Below are 25,957 nucleotides of genomic sequence, written 5' to 3'. Positions count from 1 at the left end.
AAGTGGTCCATTTTATGATTGGGTTTCTGTCCTCCTCCCCCTCCCCTGCCCCCCAAGCCCCCCCCTGCCACCAGGGAGCTCCAGTGAACCAGGGCAGTACGCAGGAGTTCATCCATCCAACCATCTATTGTCATACCAAAAAAAAGAAAATACAAAAAGAGAAAAAGAGAAAAAAGAGAATAAGAAAAAAAAAAGACAAAAAGGAAAAAAGACAAAAAAAAATTCATCATAATTGTTAAATTCATAATTGTTAAACCATATTTTGTGGGCTTCCCCACCCTCCCACCCTTCCCCGGTTTTCCTCCCTTATTTATCATCTTCAACAGTTTCATAGTTCATATTTTATAACATACACCTTTATATCTTGTACCACTTTTAAACTAACTATTATCATTTTCGCCTATTGTCCAATCACTGAGAAATCAAACTCCCATTTTTTCTTCCCGTGCCTAATTTTTACCCCTCTATAGGCCTCCATATTTTCACCTTTTTCCAGAATCAATTCACTTTTTAAACCTATAACTATTCCCAAACTAACCTTACACCCCCCGAGTACCGGCTCCACCCCACCAATCCAGCAAGTTCCATAGTCAGCAGTCCAGTTATAGTCCTATTAACCCATCCTTACAATCACAACTTCACTTTCCCTTCACCCCACCCCCTGTTTGCAGTCTTTTGCCATCCAGGCCTCCATATCAGACCCCTGAGCTTCTTCTCTTCTCTGCTTAATTTTTCCTTCTTCCCTGTGGTCATTCTGGAGTTCCAGTAAGTCCAGTCGTGCCCCCCTCGAAGGGGAGGCACTCCATCCAACTTTTTGTAGAGTAAAATCATCATTTTTTTCGTGATGGGCTTCATTTTGTGTTAAATCATCACAGTCCTCCTCATTGTCATTCTCACATTCGTCTTCTTCAGTTTCAAAAGCTTCATCTTCTAGGAAATCATATTCTGTCATCACCACCTGGAATTGTTGCTGTAACACTTGCCGTTGTGTCTCCTCTTGACATAGTTCTATTCTTGCTTCCCACATTAAGGTCAAAACAGTCCGCTGAAACTCAGGCGGATACCTTTTTGTTGACATAGTTCAGTCCTGTCAAGGTCAAAACTTGTCACATGGGGTGGAATATGATCGCAGTCTATTTTCTCGACTCCATTTTAACAAGCTGGCTGCATTCTTAAAAATAAAATTCGAACTCACATTTCAAAAGCATATAAACCAAAAAAGAATTTCCAAAAAGTCCAGAGATAAAGATAGAAATAAAATTTAACTATAAATCCTGATCAGCTCACTGGGTTTTCTGGGCTGCCGGCTCCCGAGGAAAAGAAAGGTCTTTCTTAGTCTTAACTTCTTTCTGCAGGGCAATCACAACCACAGTCTCTCTCCCCTTTTACCCTGCATTTAGGGGAGATTCTCTTTGATGCCTTTGAGGAATCCTTTTAAGTTAAAATCTTCTGTTTACGGCTTCGGGTTTCTGTTTACTGTCTCTTATGTTACCGTGGGGGGGGGGGTGGCTTCCTCTTTTCCCCTCTCTCCCAGGTCCAAATTGTTGCCTTAATTTACATTCCAAAGAATCCAAATTACTCACAGTCTATTCATTTGCTGAATGTTCTTTGAAGAATTGGCCACCTCCACTTCCCAGACTCGCAGCTTCGCACTCTCAGAGCAGCAATGTCAGCCTGTCCGCCGCGGTTCACCTCCTCGCTCTCGGGGGCTTAAACAAAGCCGATCCGGGGAGGAGAGAGCCCGCTTTTGGCGCCGCCAGGCAAAATCTGTCCCCAAAAAGCTCGATTTGGGGCTTTTAAGGAGGTTTCGCTTCGCTGGAACGATTCCCTCCACCTCTGAAGCGCCGAGGTCCGCTCCGCTGTGCGGACCCCCGTCTGAGCAAGATGGCGTGGTCAACCGGAAGCCACACCAGGCACTCCTGTCTTCCACTGCCTCCCGCAGTTTGGTCAAACTCATGTTTGTAGCTTTGAGAACACTGTCCAACCATCTCATCCTCTGCCGTCCCCTTCTCCTTGTGCCCTCCATCTTTCCCAACATCAGGGTCTTTTCCAGGGAGTCTTCTCTTCTCATGAGGTGGCCAAAGTATTGGAGCCTCAGCTTCAGGATCTGTCCTTCCAGTGAGCACTCAGGGCTGATTTCCTTCAGAATGGATAGGTTTGATCTTCTTGCAGTCCATGGGACTCTCAAGAGTCTCCTCCAGCACCATAATTCAAAAGCGTCAATTCTTCGGCGATCAGCCTTCTTTCCTTTTAGAGGAAGTTATTTCAGAAGACACCAAAATCCAATCTTGGATGCTTGCTTTAATACTTTCTGCTTTTAATGTGTAGCTTTCCCGCCCTGAGTTAGTAGCTCCTAGAATTAGGGCTTTGTTTTGTTTTTAAAGTACCACTTTTTGATTTAATAATGCACTCTGTTTATCTGCATGTGGAGAAATGCCCCCCTTGTGGTTAGGAAACCAGCTGTTTAAAATATAGATTTGTCCAGGGCTGAGATGGTTTATGTCCCTCTTTCCATCTTTCCCCTCCACAGAGTGTCACAAAGAGTTAGGAAGCTAAACCCATACTGCCCATTTACTGTCTATCCCAAATGACAGCTGAACAAATTCAAGAAGGAAACAACAGAGGGGTATTATGTTCTTGGAAGGATTTGCACTCTAGGGAGCCAGTTTTTAGAGCAGAACTTGGCTGAAGGATGAAAAACACGTTGTTTTATTACCCTAATTGATGGAGGCGGTTGCGTGTTTGCATTTCAGCAGAGGCTCCTGCAATGTCGGCAAGCAAAGCTCATAGATTTTGCCTTCATGTGGCATTTCCAGCACACTTGGAGCCTGTAATCTCATTTCCCATGCTGGGGGAGCAAAGCGTCTTTGAGTGCTGTGCTGGAGGTGCTTATTATAACTTGGTATTAATCTCCTTTTAAAAATTGCAGTTCCCAGAGATGGCAAAATGGGATGTCTGGGAAGCTCAACAGTAGAGGACATGTTTTGCATGCAAACAGGGCTCAAGATTGACCCCAGGATTTCAGCCAGTGTGGTTGGGAAAGACTAACCATCTGGCAGGGTAGACAATGCTGAGCTAGGGGGGACCAGAGCTCTGACTTGACTCACATCCATACCACACATTTTAAACACACAGCGTCTCCCCAAGAATACCGTGAGTTGTTGTTTACCCCCTCAAGACTACAATCCCAAACACCACCTTTTGCACTGTTAAGTAGACAATTCAAGAAGGTTCCAACCGATGAATGGTTATATTTGTGTGCAGTTACAACAAAATCTGCTGATCCTGTTCTTCTGTACTGTAATCTGTATAGTGTTTGTAGTTCTGCAACCCTCAAAGGCAGACTTGGTGGGGATGCAGGGGAGGGCCTTTTTGGTGACGCTGTGGTCTAAACCACAGAGCCTAGGGCTTGCCAATCAGAAGTTTGGCGGTTCGAATCCCCACGATGGGGTGAGCTCCTGTTGCTCAGTCCCAGCTCCTGCCAACCTAGCAGTTTGAAAGCACGTCAAAGTACAAGTAGATAAATAGGTACTGCTCCAGTGGGAAGGTAAACGGTGTTTCCGTGCGCTGCTCTGGTTCTCCAGAAGTGGCTTAGTCATGCTGGCCACATGACCCGGAAGCTGTATGCCGGCTTCCTTGGCCAGTAAAGCGAGATGAGCGCCGCAACCCCAGAGTCGTCAACGGTCAGGGGTCCTTTTACCTTTACCCGGACTTTGGAACTTCCTCCCTAGAGAAATTAGATTGGCTCCCTCCTTGTTCCCCTTAAAATTGTTTATTCGAAGAGTTCAGAACTGTTTTTTTTGTTTGTTTAAAGGAAAAGGCTTTTAATAGTGCTGTGCTGTTTCTACTACCTATATTTTAATAGATCTGTTTACTATATTGTTTCAATTCTATGAGAGTTTAATTAATTTGGCATGATTATTAGGGCTGGGTGATATCAGCTTCTCAACATTGTGGTATATCACCAGCCAAACTGCAGTCTGACGATATAATGTTGAAAAAACAAGCTACGTTGGCTTCAGCCTGAGAGGCACCGGGTGAAATTGCCACAGCTGCTAGCAACCCTTGCTGGAGGAAGTCACGAGCAAAGGGAATCAGGAGTGGTGGCAGTTCACCAGCGATATACCGCTGAGTGAAGCTGACATCACATTCCCCTCCTCATACCGGTCCTGGACGATATATTGCCCAGGCCTAGTGGTTATCCTTTATATGTTTTTTGCTTTTTGTGTTTTTTTCTGTCTTTTAATTTGTTTAAGCCAGGCATGTCCAAAGCCCGTTTTGGGGGCCTGATCTGGCCCTCCAGCCAGGTTTATATGGCCCCTGTGGCAGTTTATTTATTGGGGTCAAATCCTTTAAAAAGCTCAATACTAAAGTTCAATACTAAAATAAGCTCAACAACTTTGGGGGTAAAATCGTAAAAAGAAGGTCGGCCCTCACAGATGTTAACTTCATCAAATCTGGCCCTCTTTGAAAAAAGTTTGGGCATCCCTGGTAATCTGCCTCAAGTGTGGGGGAAAGGGTGTGATGTTTATTATTATTATTATTATTATTATTATTATTATTATTATTTATTTATTTATTTCCAAATTGAATTTTCCGTGAGAACAGTAAAGGGTTCAGTTTTGGCTACAGTATACAAAAGAATCGGGACCCAGGTGGCGCTGTGGTTAAATCACAGAGCCCTAGGGCTTGCTGATCAGAAGGTCGCCGGTTCGAATCCCTGTGACGGGGTGAGCTCCCGTTGCTTGGTCCCAGCTCCTGCCAACCTAGCAGTTCGAAAGCACCTCAAAATGCAAGTAGATAAATAGGAACCGCTACAGCGGGAAGGTAAACGGCGTTCCATGTGCTGCTCTGGTTTGCCAGAAGCGGCTTTGTCATGCTGGCCACATGACCTGGAAGCTATACGCCGGCTCCCTCGGCCAATAATGCGAGATGAGCGTGCAACCCCAGAGTCGGTCACGACTGGACCTAATGGTCAGGGGTCCCTTTACCTTTACCTTTATACAAAAGAATAACATCATCATCTAATGCAGGCATCCCCAAACTTCGGCCCTCCAGATGTTTTGGACTACAATTCCCAGCTTCCCCGACCACTGGTCCTGTTAGCTAGGGATCACGGGAGTTGTAGGCCAAAACATCTGGAGGGCCGCAGTTTGGGGATGCCTGATCTAATGGATGCAAATTGGGATGAATGGATCAGTCTTATATTGGTTTAAAAGCATAGCAAAGCAGAAAACCTCTGTGTAATTTCCACGTGGGTTCGTACATAGGTGTGTTCTGTCTGGTTTGTGCATCATTCTGCATTTTAGAGGGGAAAAAATGCACCTTATGCCCACAACGGCTCCGTTCTCCCTCCCCTGTCTGTGACAGTATGCTCAATGTCGAAGGAGTCGACACAGGCAAGAGAAAGTACTTCTGTACACAGTGCATTGCAAATGGATGGAATTTGCTACCACAAGATGTAGTGATGGCCCCCAACTTAAATGCCTTCAAAAGAAGGTTAGGCAGATTCGTACCAATGACTACGAGATGTGCTGGCTTTCAGGACCCAAACCATTATGCCTCTCAACACCAGTTGATGGAGAGATTTATTGCCCCCATATCCCACTTGTGGGCTTTATGTAGTCTGCCTGATCTCTGTTGAAACAGGATGCTGGACGAGATGGGCCTGATCTAACAGTGCTCTTTATATTGAAGTGGGGGACGAAGCCAACTAAATCCCACTCACAGTAGGCCCATTGAAGTGAATGGATCTCATTTGGTCATGCCTTTTCATTTCGGTGGGTCTACTTTGAGTAGGGCTAACAATGGGCACAGCTATCTGTCTCTAGAAACAGAAAAACGAGTCCCCCCGTGAGAGCAGTCGATGTGGTTTCATTTACCATGTTCCGTTGCATGGTTCTCTTCCATTATTTAGAGACTGCGGCTGAAGAAAATTCAGCTGTTTTTAATAAAGTCTGATTTGCTCGTTGAGCAATGCCTGGCGCTGCCAGCCAGGCTCCCAATTACCAGGGTTTTCCGTAATACAAGGCCTCCGATCCTGCTGAGGCCTGGTGAAAGGGGGTGCGGATGGGGGCTGAGGTCAATGCAGACTTTCCTGATCCGTAATGAATGTTTACCCAAAACGACAAGCGTAAAATGGAATCTTTGTACGGGCTGCCAACCCCCTTCCCATCGCTACACCTCCCCATTTTTACAGAGCTAATTTGAGTAAAACGAATACGGTGCTTTCCCTCAACATGTCTTCACCAATTTCAGCAGCCAAGATAAGTCACGAGCCTCTGGGATGGTGACAGGTGGAAGGCCACGCTCCAAGTTTGCCCCCTGGGAAAGGAGATTGGAAGCCTACACAAGCAAATCCTTTGTTAAGAGAACTTTAATAAATGGGCAAAGAAATAGCCTGTCTCCAAGATCCAATACCCATGTAATCTGGTAAAAGGAACCAACACTGCCGTTCGTACCCCCAGTCAAGTCCTGTTTGATACTGCGACGCTCTGACGTTGCTGCTTAACGTTGCAGGTTGGGTCTGCAGTTGAGAATTCTGATGAGAGCAGGAGTGGAAATCGCCAATGTTCACTTATTCGTACCAGAAATCAAGCCTGCTAATACAGCTGGCTTTCCCGGTAGTTGTTGCTTTCGGTTTGCAAAGGAAAAAAATATGGTTATGTCTCCCCGCCCGCCATTTGCATTGTGTTTCCTCTGCATTGAAATGATTGGGATGGAATAACACAAGGACAATGTCGTTTTTGTACATAACAGCGTAAGTTATGTAGTTTTGCTGCAGCAGACCGTGCCATGAATAATGTAGTTTTTGTTGGGAGGTGAAGTGCAGTGGAATGGAAGCAGTGCTGCGTGCAACAAAGATGAGCAGAATGAAAAACATCGAAACACCCCTAGCTGCAGGCTGCCAGTTCCCCCTGCACCAGGCACAATTGGAGCAAATAGATTTATATTAAATTATAAGTTGTTTTATCATTACCTCGGAGAAGGAAAGCTTTTTTTAAAAAAAAACGGAGTCTGTGTTTCACATTCCTATTCAAGAATCAGACAAATATCTGGCATTTGAGAGAGATTAGGCATCTAATACCCAGGTGATAGTGGAACACACTGTGTGTCAGGGAGTTCCACTGGAAAATGCTTTGTCCCTTTTTTGTGGGGGTGGAGGGAGAAAGTTTCTTCATGGGGGATTTCTAACAGGAAGGCCTAACTCTCTAATTATTGTGATCTCTCCCCCTCCCTTTCCTTCAATATTACATTTTTTTATTCCTGGAAAGGTGGTTCTTGATGGCACTATGTCCTGTTTGTTGCCCTCTGTGCTTGTCATGGCATCCAGGGAAGTGGGATGGCGGAAGATTCAGGGCAGGCAAAATAAAGTCCTTCTTCGCACAGCACATAACCTATGGAAATCAATCCCTCAAGAGGCAGTAATGGCCACCAACTTGGATGGCTGTAAAAGAGGATTAGACCAAGTCATGGAGGCTGAGGTTATTCATGGCTGCTAGCCAAGATCACAATGCTCTACCTCCACTGTTGGTGGCAGTGGTGCTTCTGAATTCCAATTGCTGGAAACCACAGGAGGGTAGAGTGCTCTTGTGTTTGGGTCTCGCTTCTGGGCAATGCTAAAAATGAGCACATTTTGCACCTGGCTATTGGCCACTCGCAACCAACTGAAGATGCCTTGGGTGCCTCTCCACCATCTGGAGGTGCATGCTGGGAGATTCATGGATCTTGTCTGTTCTCACACACTAACATCCTTTAGAATTCTATCCATGATGTTTTATCTGCACAATCAGAACGAATTTCAGAAGCCCAAAAGTTCTATTGAAAAAGACCACTGACCCCCCAAGTGGCACCTAGACATTCTGTTTTGGCGACTGTAACCCTGGTTTAAGGAGCCATCTGGCACCTAGCTTATATATCCAAGTTTCTAACACTGCTTCTGGGCTTCCCTCTGGGAAATCTAGCTGACCACTGTGATAACAAGTTGCTGAGACAAGATGGGACACTGGCCTGATCCATCAGGTTCTTCTTGCACTCTCTTTTCCCTCCTTTCTCTGCAGCATCCCCTTCTTCCTTCTCTTAGACCCCTAGTCTTTTCTTTCTCTGCAATCCTAAACACACCTATGTGGGAATGAAGTTCATTGGACACAGTCAGATTTATTTCTGAGTAAACTCACATTGGCAAAATCAAAGAAAGAGATAAACAGGGAAATCCAGGAATCCTGACATTTTCATTTTTAGCTGCATGCTTTCCATTGTGGGTCAAAGAGTAGGTTTTTTGTTTTTTGGTGGCGATGGTAGGGGAATTAAATCAGGGAAATCGTATTGAGGGAGGAACAGGTTGCCAGCCCCCCTCTCAGCTCCAATTCTTTGATTAAATTCAGATCCAGCCACAGCACCCTCAAAACATCCAGAGAGCCAATTGTGGACATCTCCTTTCTTTTGGCTCTAAGTGACCTGGGCAGACCAAATTGCACTAACACCCTTGGGTGATAACAGTGTTACTGGGCAAATCTGACCATTTTGGTTGCTCTCTGTTACTCGTTTTCCCAGTTCAGTTTTGCAGATTTCCACATCATTTCGAGAATTATTTTGTTTAGAGAAATCCTGCTGAAAACTCACCAGCATTTTAGTGCAGATTTTGCTAAATATGTTCATTTTTGCGAGCAATTTCCCCTAATATAACATGTATTTTGTATGCTATTTACACAAATACAGTGGTACCTTGGGTTACAGACACCTCGGGTTACAAACACTTGGGGTTACAGACTCCGCTAACCCAGAAGTAGTACCCTGGGTTAAGAACTTTGCTTTAGGATGAGAACAGAAATCGCGCACCAGCAGCGCGGCAGCAGCTGGGGGGGGGATCAGCTAAAGTGGTACCTCGGATTAAGAACGGTTTCAAGTTAAGAATGGACCTCCGGAACGAATTAAGTTCGTAACCAGAGGTACCACTGTACAGGCATTCTTATCCACAGTTTATTCTAAGTTTGCACATTGTTGTACACTAGGGTGATGACTTTTTTACAACCTCATTGCCCTGTATCATAATTTGATGAGCTTTCATTAAAGATTAGATGAAATCTTACTTTCAAAGAGATTTGATTTAAAAAAAACCTCACACACAAAATGATTTAAAAAAAAATTATTTTATCAGTTTTTGACCATTTTTGAAGTCACTGTAAGCAGATATAAAATTGAACCCAAGCTTTAGAGTCACATATATACAACATTATATAGGGTCATCAAACACACAAGGAAGCTTTTTTAAGCTGCAGTAACAGTATGACGCTGCTAGAGGGCGATGTTTTGCTACCTCTCCTGTAGGTTCTTTTCCCAGCATGCCCGGCAGGGTCTGCTGGCTGAGTTTTGAGGTCCCCAAAAGGGGCTTTTACCTTGCGCAGGTGTGACATTTGTATACCCAGTGTTGCTAAGAACACTCCCCATTGTGGAATGTGGCGTTGTGTCCAAATTTGATACGAAATATATATAGAATTGTTAATACAATTTTATGAAATAGTAAAACGGCATACAAAAAATTAAAAACTGTTTGTGTGTGACCTTTTTTATGTTTCAATGGAATATACCTCATTTTAATCATTAATAGGCACAAGTTCATCCATCTGTGCTACAGGAAATAATTTTTGAGGGGAAAAAATGAAAAAGTCATCACCCTATTGTACACATTGCTTGGTTTGAGAATTGCCTTGCAAAACTCAGAGAAGTGTGAATTTTGCAGGGTTGCTGCATTTCAGTTTGTGTGTTGCTTTCAGGAAGTGCACATTAGGGAGCTTTGCCTTTAAATCCAAACTAAATCAATTTCCTCCCCCCCCCCTCCCTACAGCAGATCTCCTTCCACTCAGCTTTACAGTCCTTCATTTCCCTCCTCTTTCCCCAGGAGAGCCCTTGTGTGCATTCATCTCACCCAAGGTGTACTGCCACTTCATAGCTGCCAAGTTATCCCTTTTTTACAGGGATTTTCCCTTATGCTGAATAGGCTTCCTCGCGAGAAAAGCGAAAACTTGGCAGCTATGTGCCACTTCTCTTTCACACCAAAATTGGACTGTTTGTGAGTGTTCTATTGCTCCCAACTTCATTTTCCTTGGGGGAGAGAACATAACTGCAGTGCCACTAGTTGAAGGCAGGGGGCGGAATACTAGTGCTGGAAACCCTGGCTTCAGTTTATGATTTCTTTCGTCAGCTAATTTGGCATGGTGTAACCTTAACCCTCTTTTGTGTCATCTCTTCCTTTTTCCAGATACTGATATAGGAGCTGGCATACTAACGGAAAATGAGGACCAAGATGCCAGGGCGTTGGCAGTCCCCAAAATATCGGGATTAGAACGAAGTCAAGAGAAGAGCCAGGAGGGCGGGAGAGATCCGCTGCTTGACCCTGTCACAGCTAAAGAGCTCTCTCCTCAGGTTTCTCAGGCTTGGACCCTGCCTCATTTGGAACCTGCTTCAGAGGCGCATTCTCCTAGCCCTGCTGCGATCCAGCCAAAGGAGCCTCACCACCCATCGCAACCTGAAGCCCCCCAGGGACTGCAGGCCTCGGGAGAGGCTCAGCAATCCACAGGCCCCCCGACTCCCACACAGCACCTGCCAAGGCCGCCCTCTGCCGGGCAGCCTGCCCGTCAAAACCTGCCGCCTGCCCAGCTCCGCCCTCCCTCCCGCAGCCTCGCCCAGCAGTTGTCGGCATATAACAGCAGCAGCTTAAGCCTCAACAGTCTGAGGTGAGTCCTCTTGGGGTGCATTTTCCAAGCATCGGGTGTTGTTGAAGGTGCTACCTAGAGCAGCAGAGGGTGGTCCATTAGGGCAAATGGGGCACTGCCCCACCAACCCCATCAACAGTGTGATGCAGCAGCCAATGCAAAAGCCAATGCAATTCTGGGCTGCATCAATAGGAGTATAGCATCTAGGTCAAGGGAAGTAATAGTACCACTGTATTCTGCTCTGGTCAGACCTCACCTGGAGTACTGTGTCCAGTTCTGGGCACCACAGTTCAAGAAGGATACTGACAAGCTGGAATGTGTCCAGAAGAGGGCAACCAAAACGGTCAAAGGCCTGGAAACGATGCCTTATGAGGAACGGCTTAGGGAGCTGGGTATGTTTAGCCTGGAGAAGAGAAGGTTAAGGGGTGATATGATAGCCATGTTCAAATATATAAAAGGATGTCATATAGATTCTGGCTTCCTAGTGCCCTTCTGCTCAGAGGCTGTTCTATAAATTAAGTAGGTAAATTAATATGGGGGAAACAAAATGTCACTTAGACATATACTCCCTGAAGGTTGCATTTGTTTTATACAGTCATACCTTGGGTCAAGTACGCTTCAGGTTGAGTACTTTCAAGTTAAGTACTCCGCGGACCTGTCTGGAATGGATTCATCCACTTTCCATTACTTTCAATGGGAAAGTTCGCTTCAGGTTAAGTACGCTTCAGGTTAAGTACGGACTTCCAGAACCAATTAAGTACTTAACCTGAGGTACCACTGTACATTGATTATTGCCTTCATTTTATGATCAGTGGTCTCGTTAGACAGTTAAATTCGTGTTAAATTGCTGTTTTAGGGGGTGTTTTTCATCGTCTGGAACGGATTGATCCACTTTCCATTACTTTCAATGGGAAAGTTCGCTTCAGGTTAAGTACGGACTTCCGGAACCAATTACAGTGGTACCTCTACTTGCGAATTTAATGCGTTCCGAACGCACATTCGTAAGTAGAAAATTTTTTTAAGTCGAATCCCATAGGAATGCATTGGGAGAAAAAATTCATAAGTTGAAGCAACCCTATCTAAAAATTCGTAAGTAGAAATAATCTTATCTAAACCGTATCCAAGATGGCGGACGGAGCTCCATTCGTAAGTAGAGTTATTCGTAAGTAGAGGTACCACTAAGTACTTAACCTGAGGTACCACTGTACTAGATTTTTTATTTTTTTTTAAAAAATGTTTCAATGTGCTGTAAACAGCTTTGAGATTTCTTCTTTAAACTATAAAGTGGTATGGAAATGAAAGCAACAACAACAAATTTCACTGGAGAAAGGTGCTTAGACATTCCATTGTGGTGACTGCAACCCAGGTTTAAGGTGCCACTTGGCAATTAACTTATACATCTGAGCTTCTAACACTGAATTGACACCCACTACCATTGATCTGGAGTACTGTGTCCAATTTTGTGTAGTTTGCTTTAAGAAGAGTATATAGACCAAATGAAATAGATTTAGTCAGGAATGCTGAAAGAGCTGGACATTATTAGCTTAGAGAGGAGAAGGTTGAGGGGGTGGGGTGGGCGATAGCATTGTTCAGGGACTGTCACACAGAGAGGGCAAAGCCTTGTTCTCTGTTGCTGGTCTGTCTCGCCAGAGCGGTGCATGCTCTAGTTATCTCCCGCTTGGACTACTGCAATGCGCTCTACGTGGGACTACCTTTGAAGGTGACCCGGAAACTACCATTAATCCAGAATGCGGCAACTAGACTGGTGACTGGGAGCGGCCGCCGAGACCACATAACACCGGTCTTGAAAGATCTACATTGGCTCCCAGTACGTTTCCGAGCACAGTTCAAAGTGTTGGTGCTGACCTTTAAAGCCCTAAATGGCCTCGGTCCAGTATACCTGAAGGAGCGTCTCCTCCCCCATCATTCTGCCCGGACACTGAGGTCCAGTACCGAGGGCCTTCTGGCGGTTCCCTCATTGCGAGAAGCCAACTTGCAGGGAATCAGGCAGAGGGCCTTCTTGGTGGTGGCGCCCGCCCTGTGGAACGCCCTCGCATCAGATGTCAAAGTGAAAAACAGCTACCAGATTTTTAGAAGACATCTGAAGGCAGCCCGGTTTAGGGAGGCTTTTAATGTTTAATAGATTATTTTATTTCATTTTATGTTGGAAGCCGCCCAGAGAGGCTGGGGGAACCCAGCCAGATGGGCGGGGTATAAATAATACATCATCATTATTATTATTATTATTATTATTATTATTATTATTATTATTATTATTATTATTGTGAGGAATTGATTGACAGCAAGAGTAGTCTGACAGCTACTGGGGTGAGGCACTGCCACACTGGAGGACTTCAAGCAGAGGCTGGGAACCTCTCTGTTGGAAGAGGCCCACACACATCAGCTTGGGTTCCATTTCAGAAGAAAGATTGGATATAAATGTGTGAATGAAGAAAGCCTAGCTCAGGCCCAGGAACCTTCCTTTCTACCTGTGATCCTGGAAATAGTCTGTGAGTCAGAGTGGACTATGCAAGGTTAGATAGGCTCCTGGGCTGGTAGAAGGAAGATCTGCATCTTTTCCAGACTCCTCCATCCTGGTGCAGCTGACCAGATAATAGAGCCACATCTCATCACCATTCCTTGAGATAAAGTTCAGGCCATCTGTTGCTTTGGAGCAAGGGGGACAAGGAAGAGGAGGACTTGGTTGCACTTCATGGTACCATGTTGGGTTAGATGGTTCTCTGTTTTCTTCTTGCTTGGTGATTCTCACACCTTCCAGGAGCTCTGTTTCCTAACATTTCCTCTCCACCTCTTTTTTATTTCCACCAACAGCAGCAGCAGAAGCAGCACTCCTGCCAAGACTCAACCCCCTCCGCATATAGGCCACCACCCCTCAGCATCCCCTTTCCCCCTTTCTTTGCCAAACCACAGCCCGCTCAATACCTTCACCCCCACCATCCAACCTCCTGCGCACGCCCATCACCCCAATATGTTTGCCCCTCCCACGGCATTGCCCCCTCCTCCTCCTCTGACGTCAGGGACATTGCAAGTTCCAGGTCATCCTGCTGGAAGTGCTTACTCAGGTAAGAATGTGCATATACTTAGATACTTTATGCAATGGGGCTACATAGCCCAGTTGGTAAAGAATGAGACTCTTAAATCTCAGTGTCATGAGTTTGAGCCCCACGTTGGGCAAAATATCCCTGCATTGCAGGGTTTGGGTCTTGATGACATTTGTGGTGTCTTCCAACTCTGCAGTTCTACAATTCCATACATACGCACAGGGATAGCACATTCTGGGAGAGAGGGATGGAGAGGGGGATGGAAGGGAATTAGAGAGATGAGTAAGAGGAAGCTGATTCATAAGGATAAATGGAAGCTGATTCATAAGGATAAATGGAGTTCCACCCCCAAATCACAAGTGTCCCCATAGCCTGCTGCCACCTGCCCGCCTTCTTACTTACAAACAACCCAGTGTGTGGTCCTGGCTGTCTGCATCCTCCTCCTAAGTCTCAGTGTTGTCCTTGGAGAACTCAGCAGAGAGGAAGAAGATGGAGACAAACCTGGAATTAGTTGGTTCTGCCTGCCATTGGTTTCGGCTACAGTTACTGGTGATCCTACCAGTCCAGATGGACACCAGCCACCACTGCTTATTCTGGCTGGGGGATCTTAGGGTTCTACTGGGGCAAAAAAAAACCCCAAGAATCGATCTGACAAGCCAGAAGTCTGTCCACATCCACAATATGTATTCTCCTTAAATTTGGGTTTGGACATGTTTTATGCAAGCAGGTTGTACCAAATTCCAGTAGGATAATTTAAAACAGAAAAGCAAGCTATTCTGTTCTTCTTCTAGCACGGGGTTTCCCAAACTTGGGGCTCGGGCTGTTTGGGGACTACAGTTCCCATCATCCCTGACCACTGGTCCTGCTAGCTAGGAATGGTGGGAGTTGAAGTCCAAAAACAGCTGGCGACGCAAGTTTGGGAAACCCTACTCTGGCACAAGGCCGAGGAATCTGTAGCCCGCCAGATGTTGCTGTCCCAACAAACTCCATGGCCATTGCCCATGCCGGTGGCTGCTGTTTCACGTGGGAGTCTATCAGCACATAGAGGGCCATAGGTTCTCCAGCCTCATTCTGGCACTAATCGAGGAACAGAGATGAAGGGAAACGTCCATCTATTAACAAAGATCAATTGCACATTGTGGAAGTGTGATTCAAAAAAAAAAAAGGAAAAAGGAAAGACTGAGTGGTATTTAAACGAGAAGGATAAAACCTCATGTTGCCATTGTCTTGGTTTTCAGAGCAAGATCTTCTCCGCCAGGAGCTGAACACCCGATTTCTGGCTTCGCAGAGTGCCGACCGCGGCGCCTCGCTGGGCCCACCGCCTTACCTGAGGACAGAGTTCCACCAGCACCAGCACCAGCACCAGCACACCCACCAACATACGCACCAGCACACTTTCACGCCTTTCCCCCACACGATCCCACCCACCGCCATCATGCCAACGCCGGCACCTCCCATGGTGCGTACCCCAGGCAGAAATGTGAGGATAAGTAGAGCACAACTCTCTTTGGATATTATTATTTTTTCTTTCCTGTTGCAAAATGGCGATAAAATTGTGTCGATGAGGGAAGATGTCCGGGTGAAGGAAGAGATTGTGGGAGGAAGCATGCTCCTCCCGTCTTGCGACTCGGGGAATTCGGAAAGAGAGAAACGTTCGATATTTCTAGGAAGTTCCGCGTTAGAATGTAGAGGCTCCCATGCATGTGACCCCCCCACCCCCCGCCCACCCCTTGTTTGCAAAAAATGTGGTGCAGATTGAAAGTGAGGACCTAAAGCTAAACTTGAACCCTCCTTTCTAACGTAATTGCTTTCTATGTTTTGGCATGGAAGGCAATACTGACAATGTGGCACAGTGGAGTGGCATGGGCCCAGGGGGTTGATGGCCAGCTGGTTGACTGGCATCCGAGTCTTACTTCAAACTGGCACTAAACTCAAAGGCAACAGAAATGCTTAGAGGGTGTGAGGCAGGCTGCCCCCTCCCCCACTGCAAATACTGGTTGGTGCCGACTAATAGAATTTATTAGAGCTCTGGAGATGTTTCAGGTACATAGCTGCCAAGTTCCGGATTGAAAAATCCGGGACCAGCAGCGGCGCAGCACCGGAAGTCGCTTCTACGAGACTTCCGGACATGCGTAGAAGCAACTTCTGGTGCCACTCTGCCCATTTCCAAAATGGCTGCGGCGCCAGAAGCCTCTTCTACGCATGTCTGGAAGTGCATAGAAGCGACTTCCAGCGCTGCTCTGCCCATTTCCAAAATGCCCACAGCGCCAGAAATCGCTTCTACGCAGTTCCGAACATGCATAGAAGCAACTTCTGGCACCGCAGCCATTTTGGAAATGGGCGAAGCAGCACCAGAAGTCGCTTCTACGCACTTCCAGACATGCGTAGAAGTGACTTCCAATGCCGGCACTGCCTGATTTCCGGTGCCCATACATGGTCAGAGCGGCACCAGAAACATGGCCACCGGCAGCAGCTGCTTTCCAGGGATTTACGGGATATAAATCCATTCGGGAGACCAGTGGGAAACGGTAAGAAAATACAGGGGTTTCCTGGGAAAAACGGGGTACTTGGCAGCTATGTTCAGGTACCTTCATTCTGGACCAATCTTAAACTCCTGGGGAAGCGCCACAGAGCAGTGCTAGAACGTAATAAAGTTCCCACTTTCAATCCCTGGCATCTTCCAGTTCCCCACCCCTTTGGCAACTTCCCACCATGCCAAGCTCCACCATGCCAAGCTCCACACCATGTTGGAGACACCATGCTCTAGCTGCAGTGAAAAAGGAAGCAGTGATCTTGCAGAACAGGAAGCTTTCAGTTAAAAGCACAGTAACTCTGCCGTGTCTTTATTCTTTCACTCTGGTGTTCCACACTGGACATTGTGATTGCGTTTTATTGCCAAAATTAAAGGTCAGAAATCAGGCTTGGGGAGGGGGGAGGATGAGAAGAAAACATTGATATACAGCCATTCGGTAATGGCATGTGCATTCTTCCTAAAGGGTGAGTGAGGAAATGATGATATTTCAGAGGGTGGAGGGATTAGTGTGGAATGAACCTCAGCCTAAATTGTTTGCCTAAATAAAGAGGTGAAAAAGAGGTTTACGGGCCTCAGGAACCCATGGCCTTTCCCCCTCTGATAGCAAGGTCAAGTGGTGAGTGTTGGTGGGAGTCCAAATGGACTCACTGAGAAACACGAAGGTGCTGTCAGTATGCTCAGGGAACTGTGGAGTTTATGAACACCACACACACACACACTGGAGTTTTTAAAAAAAGATGCAGGCAAATGTGTGACAGGTTGGAAAGAAAAACATTAAGTGGGAAAATGGAACAGGGTGGGGAGATGGCCCAGGGAAAATGTCCTCCTTGCAGAGAATGGCTGGCTGGAACACTGGTCAGGAGCAGTCCTGTTATGTGGGGAATATATTGTAGTATTAACTTGTTGGTCCCAATCATTCTACTTACCGGTAATTTGCACCTGGAATTTTTGTTATCCAAATTGCTCCTGATCTCTTCCTGCTCTCACTACTGTCCATACTTTCATCTCGGAACACCTGCCCTTTTTAAGTATATCTTCCCCTTTCCCCACATCTCCATTGATTGCCATTTTTTTCACCAGTTAGTCTTCCCAACTATTGACTGAATCAAAGAAATGTATGCTCCATTAGAAAGACAACATAATGAGTTTGTGTTTTGATCCTTTTTGCAGTTTGACAAATACCCTACAAAAGTCGACCCTTTCTACCGACACAGTGTGAGTTCTTCTTACTGCCTTAAAATGTATTATTTGCTTCTTTCCCCATTGGTGGGCTGAGATCACCACTCAGATCAGTGGCAGAACATCCCACTTTCTGTTTCCCTCCCTCTCCCTTTCTGTCCATCACTCTGAAATGTCCATCATTGATATTGTCATTTGCTTTAGTTGTGAAAGATGTGATATCTCTTAAAAAGAAAAAGCAAACTCTGAAGCTATGCCTAAATCTAGCTCTTTAATCGGGGACTGGAGACTACAAAGGTGCCCAGATTCTCTCTGCTATTGGTGCCTTCTCTGCTCATTTCAATGGCGCAAGCAGATCTTTGTGACCATTTCTCTAGCTTCCAATGTGTTAATGAAGATATGAAGTCCTGCGTTGATGAGGGATTTGTTTGCATTTGAATGAGAAACTACCTAATTCACACTTCTTCAACTAATATGCAAACCGAAACAGAGTCTTACCTTTGAAATTTGAAATTCTCTGAATTTTGCAATACAGTTTTCCAACAAAGCAACATGTATAAGAATACGTATAATATGGGGAAAGTATTATAAAAAGGTCTGTATTACTGAAAATAGCATACAAAATGCATTTTATTGGGGTAAGTTGCATGTAAATATTTCAAAACTGCATGCAAAAAAATGTTTCTTAGGAGAAAAACACACTAAAATATTGGTTTTAAATAGCATTTTTGGTAATTAAAAAAAATGCAAAGTGCTATGAAAGATTTGTTAAATTTATAGGGCCCCCCCCCATTAGAAAAATTATCTGGGCAGCATGCAAAACTTCATAAAGAAAAATACAAAATGCAATAATGAAAACTAACAAAATAAACTAAACAACAGCAAAACTTTCCTTCTAACAAAGACCACATAAAAATATTTGCAGCTTACCTTAACACCACACTGAAACAGCAAAGACCTAGGGCTGATTTTCTGTAGGAATGTTTTTGCCCTGATATGAAGGTAAAAAGGTAAAGGACCCCTGGATGGTTAAGTCCAGTCAAAGGTGACTAAGGGGTTGTGGTGCCCATCTCGCTTTCAGGCCGAGGGAGCCGGCGTTTGTCCAAAGACAGCTTTCTGGGTCATGCGCCCAGCGCTGGTGTTTGTCCAAAGACAGCTTTCTGGGTCATGCGCCCAGCATGACTAAACCGCTTCTGGTGCAATGGAACACTGTGGCGGACACTAGAGCACACGGAAACGCTGTTCACATTCCCACCACAGTGGTACCTATTTATCTACTTGCACTGGCATGTTTTCGAACTGCTAGGTTGGCAGGAGCTGGGACAGAGCAACGGGAGCTCACCCCGTCGTGGGGTTTTGAACCGCCACCCTTTAGATCACAACACCACCAAGCCCCAAATGAATTGATTCATTCAGCCCTAATGTTCTCCCTCTACTCAGAGGAATAGAGCACCTCCAGGCACATGGAAGATCCTTGTGCAGGCCTGAAGAGGCACATTTGTGGGGCATTTGTGCCAAAGGAACCTTAAGGAATTGACAGCATCTTGAAAGCCAAGCTTTATGGTTGATCCAAATGGTTATACACTCTCTTGTTCTCCAATAGGTGAGAAATCACAGAAAGAATCTAAATGAGCGTTAGGTCATTTGTATTTCTCTTTCATTGCCTCAGATGTATCTAACCTGACGGCTTGTTCCATTTCAACGGTGAACAGAGGTTAAAAGCTACAAGATTAAAGCACTGAAACTTTTAACTTTTAATATTATTAAAAATGCATTAACCAGTGGATTTCACTTAATGGGCCAGATCAAAAGGTATTATGGTCTAAATTTGTAGGCAAAGTAGAATTGCTCCTTTTTCTTCCTTCCTTAAAACATTTGTTGGGGTTTTTACCTTCAGCTCAGGATGTGCTTTCTTAACACAAGATGCTGATTCAGGGAACCGTACGGCATCTGTATTTTTAAACTATGGTTATTATGTTATTTCATTTAAAGAATGCTATTAACCCCCTTTTGCTGCATAATTTAAATTTAAATTTAATTTAAATTTGTTAAATTTGCAGCCTGCCCTTCCTCCCAAAGGAGCCCAGGGTGGTAAATTTCAAAATATTAAAACAAAATAAAAATCCATGTTGAGAACAATTAAAACATAAAAAGGTTAAGATTAATCTACAAAAATGAGACCATTTAAAAATGTGGTTGGTTAATAGTAATCACCATTATTATTATTATTACCCCTCCCCCCATCTGGCTGGGTTTCCCCAGCCACTCTGGGCGGCTCCCAACAGAATTAAAACACAATAGAACATCAAACAATAAAAACTTTCCTAAACAGGGCTGCCTTCAGATGTCTTCTAAAAGTCAGATAGTTCCTTGATGGGCGGGCGTTCCCTGTAACCTCACTTCTTGCAGTGAGGGAACCGCCAGAAGGCCCTCGGACTCGGACCTGTCCAGGCTGAATGCTAGGGGTGGAGACACTCCTTCAAGTATTACTAATGTACCCTGAAATGTGGCTTAAAATACTTTAATAAATAATTAAAAGTAAAAGTAAACCTCAAATAAAAGGCCGTCTACCGGGAAAACTAAAAACCTGCTAAACTATTAAAAGTCTTTGTCAGCCAGTGGAAGGCAATTGTGGTGGTGGGACCAAGCTTCACAGGGCAAGGAATCTGGCCACATCTGGAGGACCACAGTTTCTCCATTCCAGAGAGAGAGAGAGAAAGAGAGAGAGAGAGAGGTGATGAGGATTTTAAAGGATTAATCTAGCTACTGACAGGTAAAGCAGTTCTGCAGGTAACAACTCAGCTAGTTGCTATCGGCTACCAGGAGTTCTACGCAGGCAAGTTGCAGAGGGACAGATCCTGCTATCCTTGGTCCACCTGATCACAGGGTGAAGCCTATTTACTAAAATGCCAAGGAGAGGCAATTCAGACTCAAAAACTGAGACTTAACTTGGGGCCCAGCTAAGATGGGACATTGATAGCTCTCTGCTTTTGTTGACAAGATAGGAATCCAAGCCTTCAAGCAGCAGTGGCAGTTCCAAAACACTCTGAAAGGTCTCCATCCTTTCCCACCATCCATATGTTAACAACCAGCATACAATGGGATTTCTAACATCCCTTCGTTTTTGAGAACTGGCATGTTAATACAGAAAAGTAAGCGTTATGGATGCTAGAGTCTTTAACATGCTCATTTTCAGTATTAAAAAGTGATTGCAGCCCAAGACGCTTGCCTGCCTAATGGGTTCTTGAGAGCTCTGCTATTCAATATCAGCTAATCTTGGAAACATTTTCTGCACCATTGGAAGTTCACGTTGAAGCGAAACAGGATTAAAAGATGGAAATGATCTACGAAAGGAGTGGGGAGAGGAACTGGGCCAGGTGGTTGCGTGAAAGCCTTAAAATTATTGCATTTTCTTAATGGTGTTAATTGCCAAAAGAGAGAGAGAGAGAAATGCTTCAGTGTGCTTGAGTGCACCTAATGGAACAATACAATGAAACAAACTATTGTGCTTTTTTAGATCTTTGGCTCAGGCAGGCATCATGAGCCAGTGGAATACATTGGCAAGGGAATTGCACTGAGATTTTGTAGAAAAAGGCCTCATCTGTTGGCCAAAGGCTTTTCCCAAGCCAAACTGCTGTAGGGCAATTCAGGAAAATTGACTAAGGGGCACAAAGGTTCACACTGCCTTCTCACAGCTGGGTAAGATCATGACTGCAGCTTTGCACAGGTAAGGGGGCAGAATAAGTAAATGGAGAATGAGTTTACTCTGCTCTCCATTTATTTATTTATCCCCCCCCTCAAGCAAAGCTGCAATTGGGTAAGTAAAATAAGCATAAGATGCAAACTACCTGTGTCTATGCAAATTTGTGTGTGTGGTGTTTGTATGGGTGGGCGGTAGGTTGTGCCCTCTGGTTGCACCCACCTATGTTTTGACCACACCACCATTGGCATGCATCCCGCATTGGGTTCTGTTAACGCCCTACCCATGCCTTGTTGTGAATGTTGGGAAGGGCCACCATTCAGAGGTTGAACACATAACTTGCATGCAGAAGGTCCCAGGCTGAATCTCTAGCATCTCCAGACAGAGCTGGGAAAGACTTCAGTGTGAGACCCTGGAGCTTGATAGAGCCAAGGGTTTGACCAGAAAAGGGCAATCGAAATAATCAAGGGGATGGGGCAACTGCCCTCTGAGGAAAGGTTGCAACATTAGGGGTGACTTAAGCGCTGCGGGTTAAACCACAGAGTCTAGGGCTTGCTGATCAGAAGGTCGGCGGTTCGAATCCCTGCAACGGGGTGAGCTCCCGTTGCTCGGTCCTAGCTCCTGCCCACCTAGCAGTTTGAAAGCACATCAAAGTGCAAGTAGATGAATAGGGACCGCTCCGGCGGGAAGGTAAACGGCATTTCTGTGTGCTGCTCTGGTTCACCAGAAGCAGCTTTGTCATGCTGGCCACATGACCCGGAAGCTGTCTGCGGACAAACGCCGGCTCCCTTGGCCTATAGAGCGAGATGAGCGCCGCAACCCCAGAGTCGGACACGACTGGATCTGATGGTCAGGGGCCCCTTTACCTTTAATTTAGTGTAAGAGGAGACATGATAGAAGTTTATAAAATTATTCTCTGTCTTAGAACACTAGAACTCATGGACAACCAAATAAAGTTGGAAGACTCAAACCAGATAACAAATTACTTCTTCACACAGTTGAGCTGTGGAATCTGCTCCCACAAGAGTTGGTGGTGGCCACCAACTCTGATGGTTTTGAAAGAGGATTAGACCAATTCACGGAGGCCCGTGCTCGTTGTGTCTATGCTCTACCTCCATGGTGAAGGCTGAATTCCAGTTGCTGGAAACCACAGACAGGGAAAGTGCTGTTGCACTCAGGTCATTCTTGCTTATCCCAGAGGCATTTTATTGGCCACTGTGAGAACTGGCCTGATCCAGCAGGCTCTTCTTACAGTCTTATGACTCAATATTAAGGCAGCTTCTTTTGTTCCTGTTGTTTAACTGCTACAGCTAATGCAATTGACAATGAGATCACGTTTCTGCTCCAGTTCCTTCCCATTGCATCCTCTCTTTTTTTCTGTAATGCAGTATTATAATACAGTATAATAATAACCCTCATTATAAAAATCCATTCTGAGACAGCTCTCTATCCCTTACGCTTTCAAATAATCTGTTCTTTCCACACAAATCTGTCCACCTTGTTGTCTAACATTTTGCGAATGTCCATTATATCCCTTATTCATTGCTGTTGTCAGATGCCTTTGTCTTTTTCCTAGGCTTATCGCCACTTCTTTTATTTACCAAGTACCCAACATCAGTGGTCCTGCATTGATTTTTATGCAGTTGGATCACTGGCTGATTAACAGCAGCAATCATGTGAACTGCATAATTCATAAACTGCCTCCTTGTCTCTTTTGCTTTCTTCTGAGTTGAAATTGTATGAAGTGCAATTAGAAAATGTGTGGGGGGTCCTTTGCTGATGTTATCCTCCCTTTGTCACAGTTATTCCACTCGTACCCTCCTGCTGTATCGGGGATCCCTCCAATGATTCCTCCAACCGGTCCTTTTGGCTCACTACAAGGGGCGTTTCAACCCAAGGTAAATTGTAAATATGTTTTGTGTGTCTTGTGTAGACTTTTTCCTATTATGGACATGTGTCTTGTGGCTTTGTGGGTCTCTTGCAGTACCAGGTGTATTCGTGAGGAACAGTGCTTTTATTTGTCTTAGGCCTGCATGGGGAACCTGCAACCCTCTAGATGCTGCTGGAATAATAATAATAATAATAATAATAATAATAATAATAATAATAATAATAATAATAATAATTTATTTATACCCCGCCCATCTGGCCGGGTTCCCCCAGCCACTCTGGGCGGCTTCCAACAAAGTATTAAAATACAGAAATCCATCAAACATTAAAAGCTTCCCTAAACAGGGCTGCCTTGAGATGCCTTCTAAAGGTCTGGTAGTTGTTGTTCTCTTTGACCTCTGGTGGGAGGGCGTTCCACAGGGCGGGTGCCACTACCGAGAAGGCCCTCTGCCTGGTTCCCTGTAACTTGGCTTCTCGTAGCGACGGAACCACCAGAAGGCCCTCGGCGCTGGATCTCAGTGTCCGGGCAGAATGATGGGGGAGGAGACGCTCCTTCATGTATACTGGACCAAGGCCGTTTAGGGCTTTAAAGGTCAGCACCAACACTTTGAATTGTGCTCGGAAACATACTGGGAGCCAGTGTAGGTCTTTCAGGACCGGTGTTATGTGGTCTCACTATCAACTCCTATCACCCCTCACTGTTCACTATGCAGGCTGAGGCTGCTGGGAGCTGTAGTCCAGCTATAGCCTGGAAGTCCAAATGTCCCCCGTCGTTGGTTTTGGAGATGGCTCTGCTGGGAGAGAGGAATGAGCATTTCCTCCCTAGGTCAATGTGGGGCACAAAATCATCCCAGAGTTTCCTTTGAGCTTGATGGGGACTCAAACTCTCTTGGGGATGATGATGTGCAAATCAGTTGAAAAGAGCTCCACATGAACCTTCATCATGTGTTCCCTTGATTCACTCGCATTTACTGAGGCAGCAGGGGGGGCTGAGGCAGGGTGGAGAGAGAGATGTGGGCAGGTATGTTGATACTTGCTTTCCGGTAGGCTTCCAGGTGCTGGTTCTTGCTTTTAAAGCCCTATATCAGAGGTGTGGTGTAGTACCTCGGGTCCTTACTGAACTGCAGCCACCATAATCCCTAGCCATTAGCTATGTTGGCTGGGGTTTATGGGACTTGGTTTCCAAGAACACCTGGATAATCACAGGTTCCCCACCGCTTTGCAAAGTCTAAACAAAACATACCTTGGAAAATCTACACTTCTTGGTGATTTTGGCCCAGTTAGAAAAAACTATTGAGCTGTTTTGCCATTACATTTCCAATGTGATCACTGATTGACTAGCTAGGTTTGCACAGAAGAACCAAAATGTGGTAGAGTGGGAGCATACTTGGGCTGAAGCAGTGGCCTAGAATTAGCAGTAAACAAAAATAGGCAGCAAAACTTCCCTGGGGCCATTTTAGGAGCCCTGAAAAAGCATCTTTTTCATCTGAAAAAGTTCACTTATGAACATTTGATGCAATCTTCCATGCTTTCATTTTATATCTTGCCTTTCTTCTATCATGGAACTCAAGGTATTCAGGGATGTTCTAAACTGTTTGTTTCTGCTCTTTTATACCAGGTAATGTATTTCTCAGCTCAGGGGTAGACTGATGTCAGTCTTATGCATTCTGCTAAAAGAACTGCAATCCTCATTGTTCACCAGTGTATTTTAAATTTAATCTTTTGAGGCTATATGTTGAGCTGTGTTTGTCCAATCTGAAAACTATCCCCACTCCACCACTCAAGCTTATTAAATATGTAGATTGTGGTTCATTAGCAAAGGTCCTCATATGTATGATAATTAGGCTATTAAGAATCCATTTGAGCTTAACCATCTACTAGTATGTGGCTGCGTGTATGGTTGTTGTTTTTTAAATGTTGTGTGGGGCTCTTTGCAAGTAAGGTTCTTTTATATTCTCACTAGCTGGCCCTGAACGCGTTGCTATGCGTTAGTCTGTGAAATGGAGGGTAATAGTCCCCCTTCAGATCCCCCTGAGCCTCGGAGTCCCCCTGAGTCGAGGCGAGATACTGTGGAGAGGGCAGGTTTCATCCCCGTGTCTCCCCCCCACCCTGTTCTGACCCATTACGTATCCCTGCCTCCTATTTGGCCCCCATCCCCCCAGGCAGGCCCCTACCTCCACTTGGCAATGTTGGGCCTTGTTGCTGGAAAAGGCCTGTTTTCAGTTGGTTTGGTCTTCAACACCTCTGCCGGATGGATGTATATGAGTGGTGGATCTCGTGGTGGAGGTGGGGTTTGTGGGTGTGGTGTAGATTTCACAGGGAGGGAGGGGGTGTATGTGGGAGGAAATCCACTTGAGGGTGCTGTTTTACTTTGTGGAAAAACAGGTTTATACCGCCCAGGTGTGAGAGTTGAGGGATTTTTTTTTCTAACAACGCTCGGGGAGTGGCCTGGATCGTTGTGTCAAAATTTCAGGACGATCAGTCAAGTGGTTATGGAGAAAAGTGGAACACCACTTTCACGATTTTTATATACAGTCGTACCTCGGTTTACGACCCGCTCGGGTTGCGAACACTTCGGGTTACGAACTCCGCAACCCCGGAAGTGTTTTCGGCGCGCGCGTGTCCCGTGCATGCGCAAAAGCAGCGATTTTGCAAAAGAAAGCGCCACAACTTTGACCAAAAAACCCTAGGATGGGAGGTACTGTGGTAGGCAATGCTGGAAGTTGTGGCCCAGGAGATGCTGTCGGAAACTACACTCAGATTGCTTCCAGGGGACCCCTAGTGGTGCAAGGGTATATTTACTGTCAGACCTGGAAAATAAATAAGCAAGGCACAGCGTGAATGGTTTTGAGGTACCTTATGTGTGTTGAAGTGGGTATTC

General features: G+C 45.3%; 1 protein-coding gene across 1 annotated transcript in view; it reads left to right on the top strand.

Moving 5' to 3' along the window:
* AUTS2 (activator of transcription and developmental regulator AUTS2) overlaps positions 1-25,957 on the top strand; it is a 700,397-nt gene that overhangs the window by 654,460 nt on the left and 19,980 nt on the right. The window contains exons 7-11 of the mRNA XM_060283030.1: positions 10,259-10,733; positions 13,545-13,795; positions 15,013-15,233; positions 17,478-17,522; positions 22,989-23,084. Of these exons, the coding sequence (XP_060139013.1) occupies positions 10,259-10,733; positions 13,545-13,795; positions 15,013-15,233; positions 17,478-17,522; positions 22,989-23,084 (1,088 nt within the window). The remainder of the gene's footprint in view (positions 1-10,258; positions 10,734-13,544; positions 13,796-15,012; positions 15,234-17,477; positions 17,523-22,988; positions 23,085-25,957) is intronic.

Source organism: Zootoca vivipara, chromosome 15 (genome assembly GCF_963506605.1).
Source record: "Zootoca vivipara chromosome 15, rZooViv1.1, whole genome shotgun sequence".
NCBI lineage: Eukaryota > Metazoa > Chordata > Lepidosauria > Squamata > Lacertidae > Zootoca > Zootoca vivipara.
This window is presented reverse-complemented; position numbering and strand designations above follow the sequence as displayed.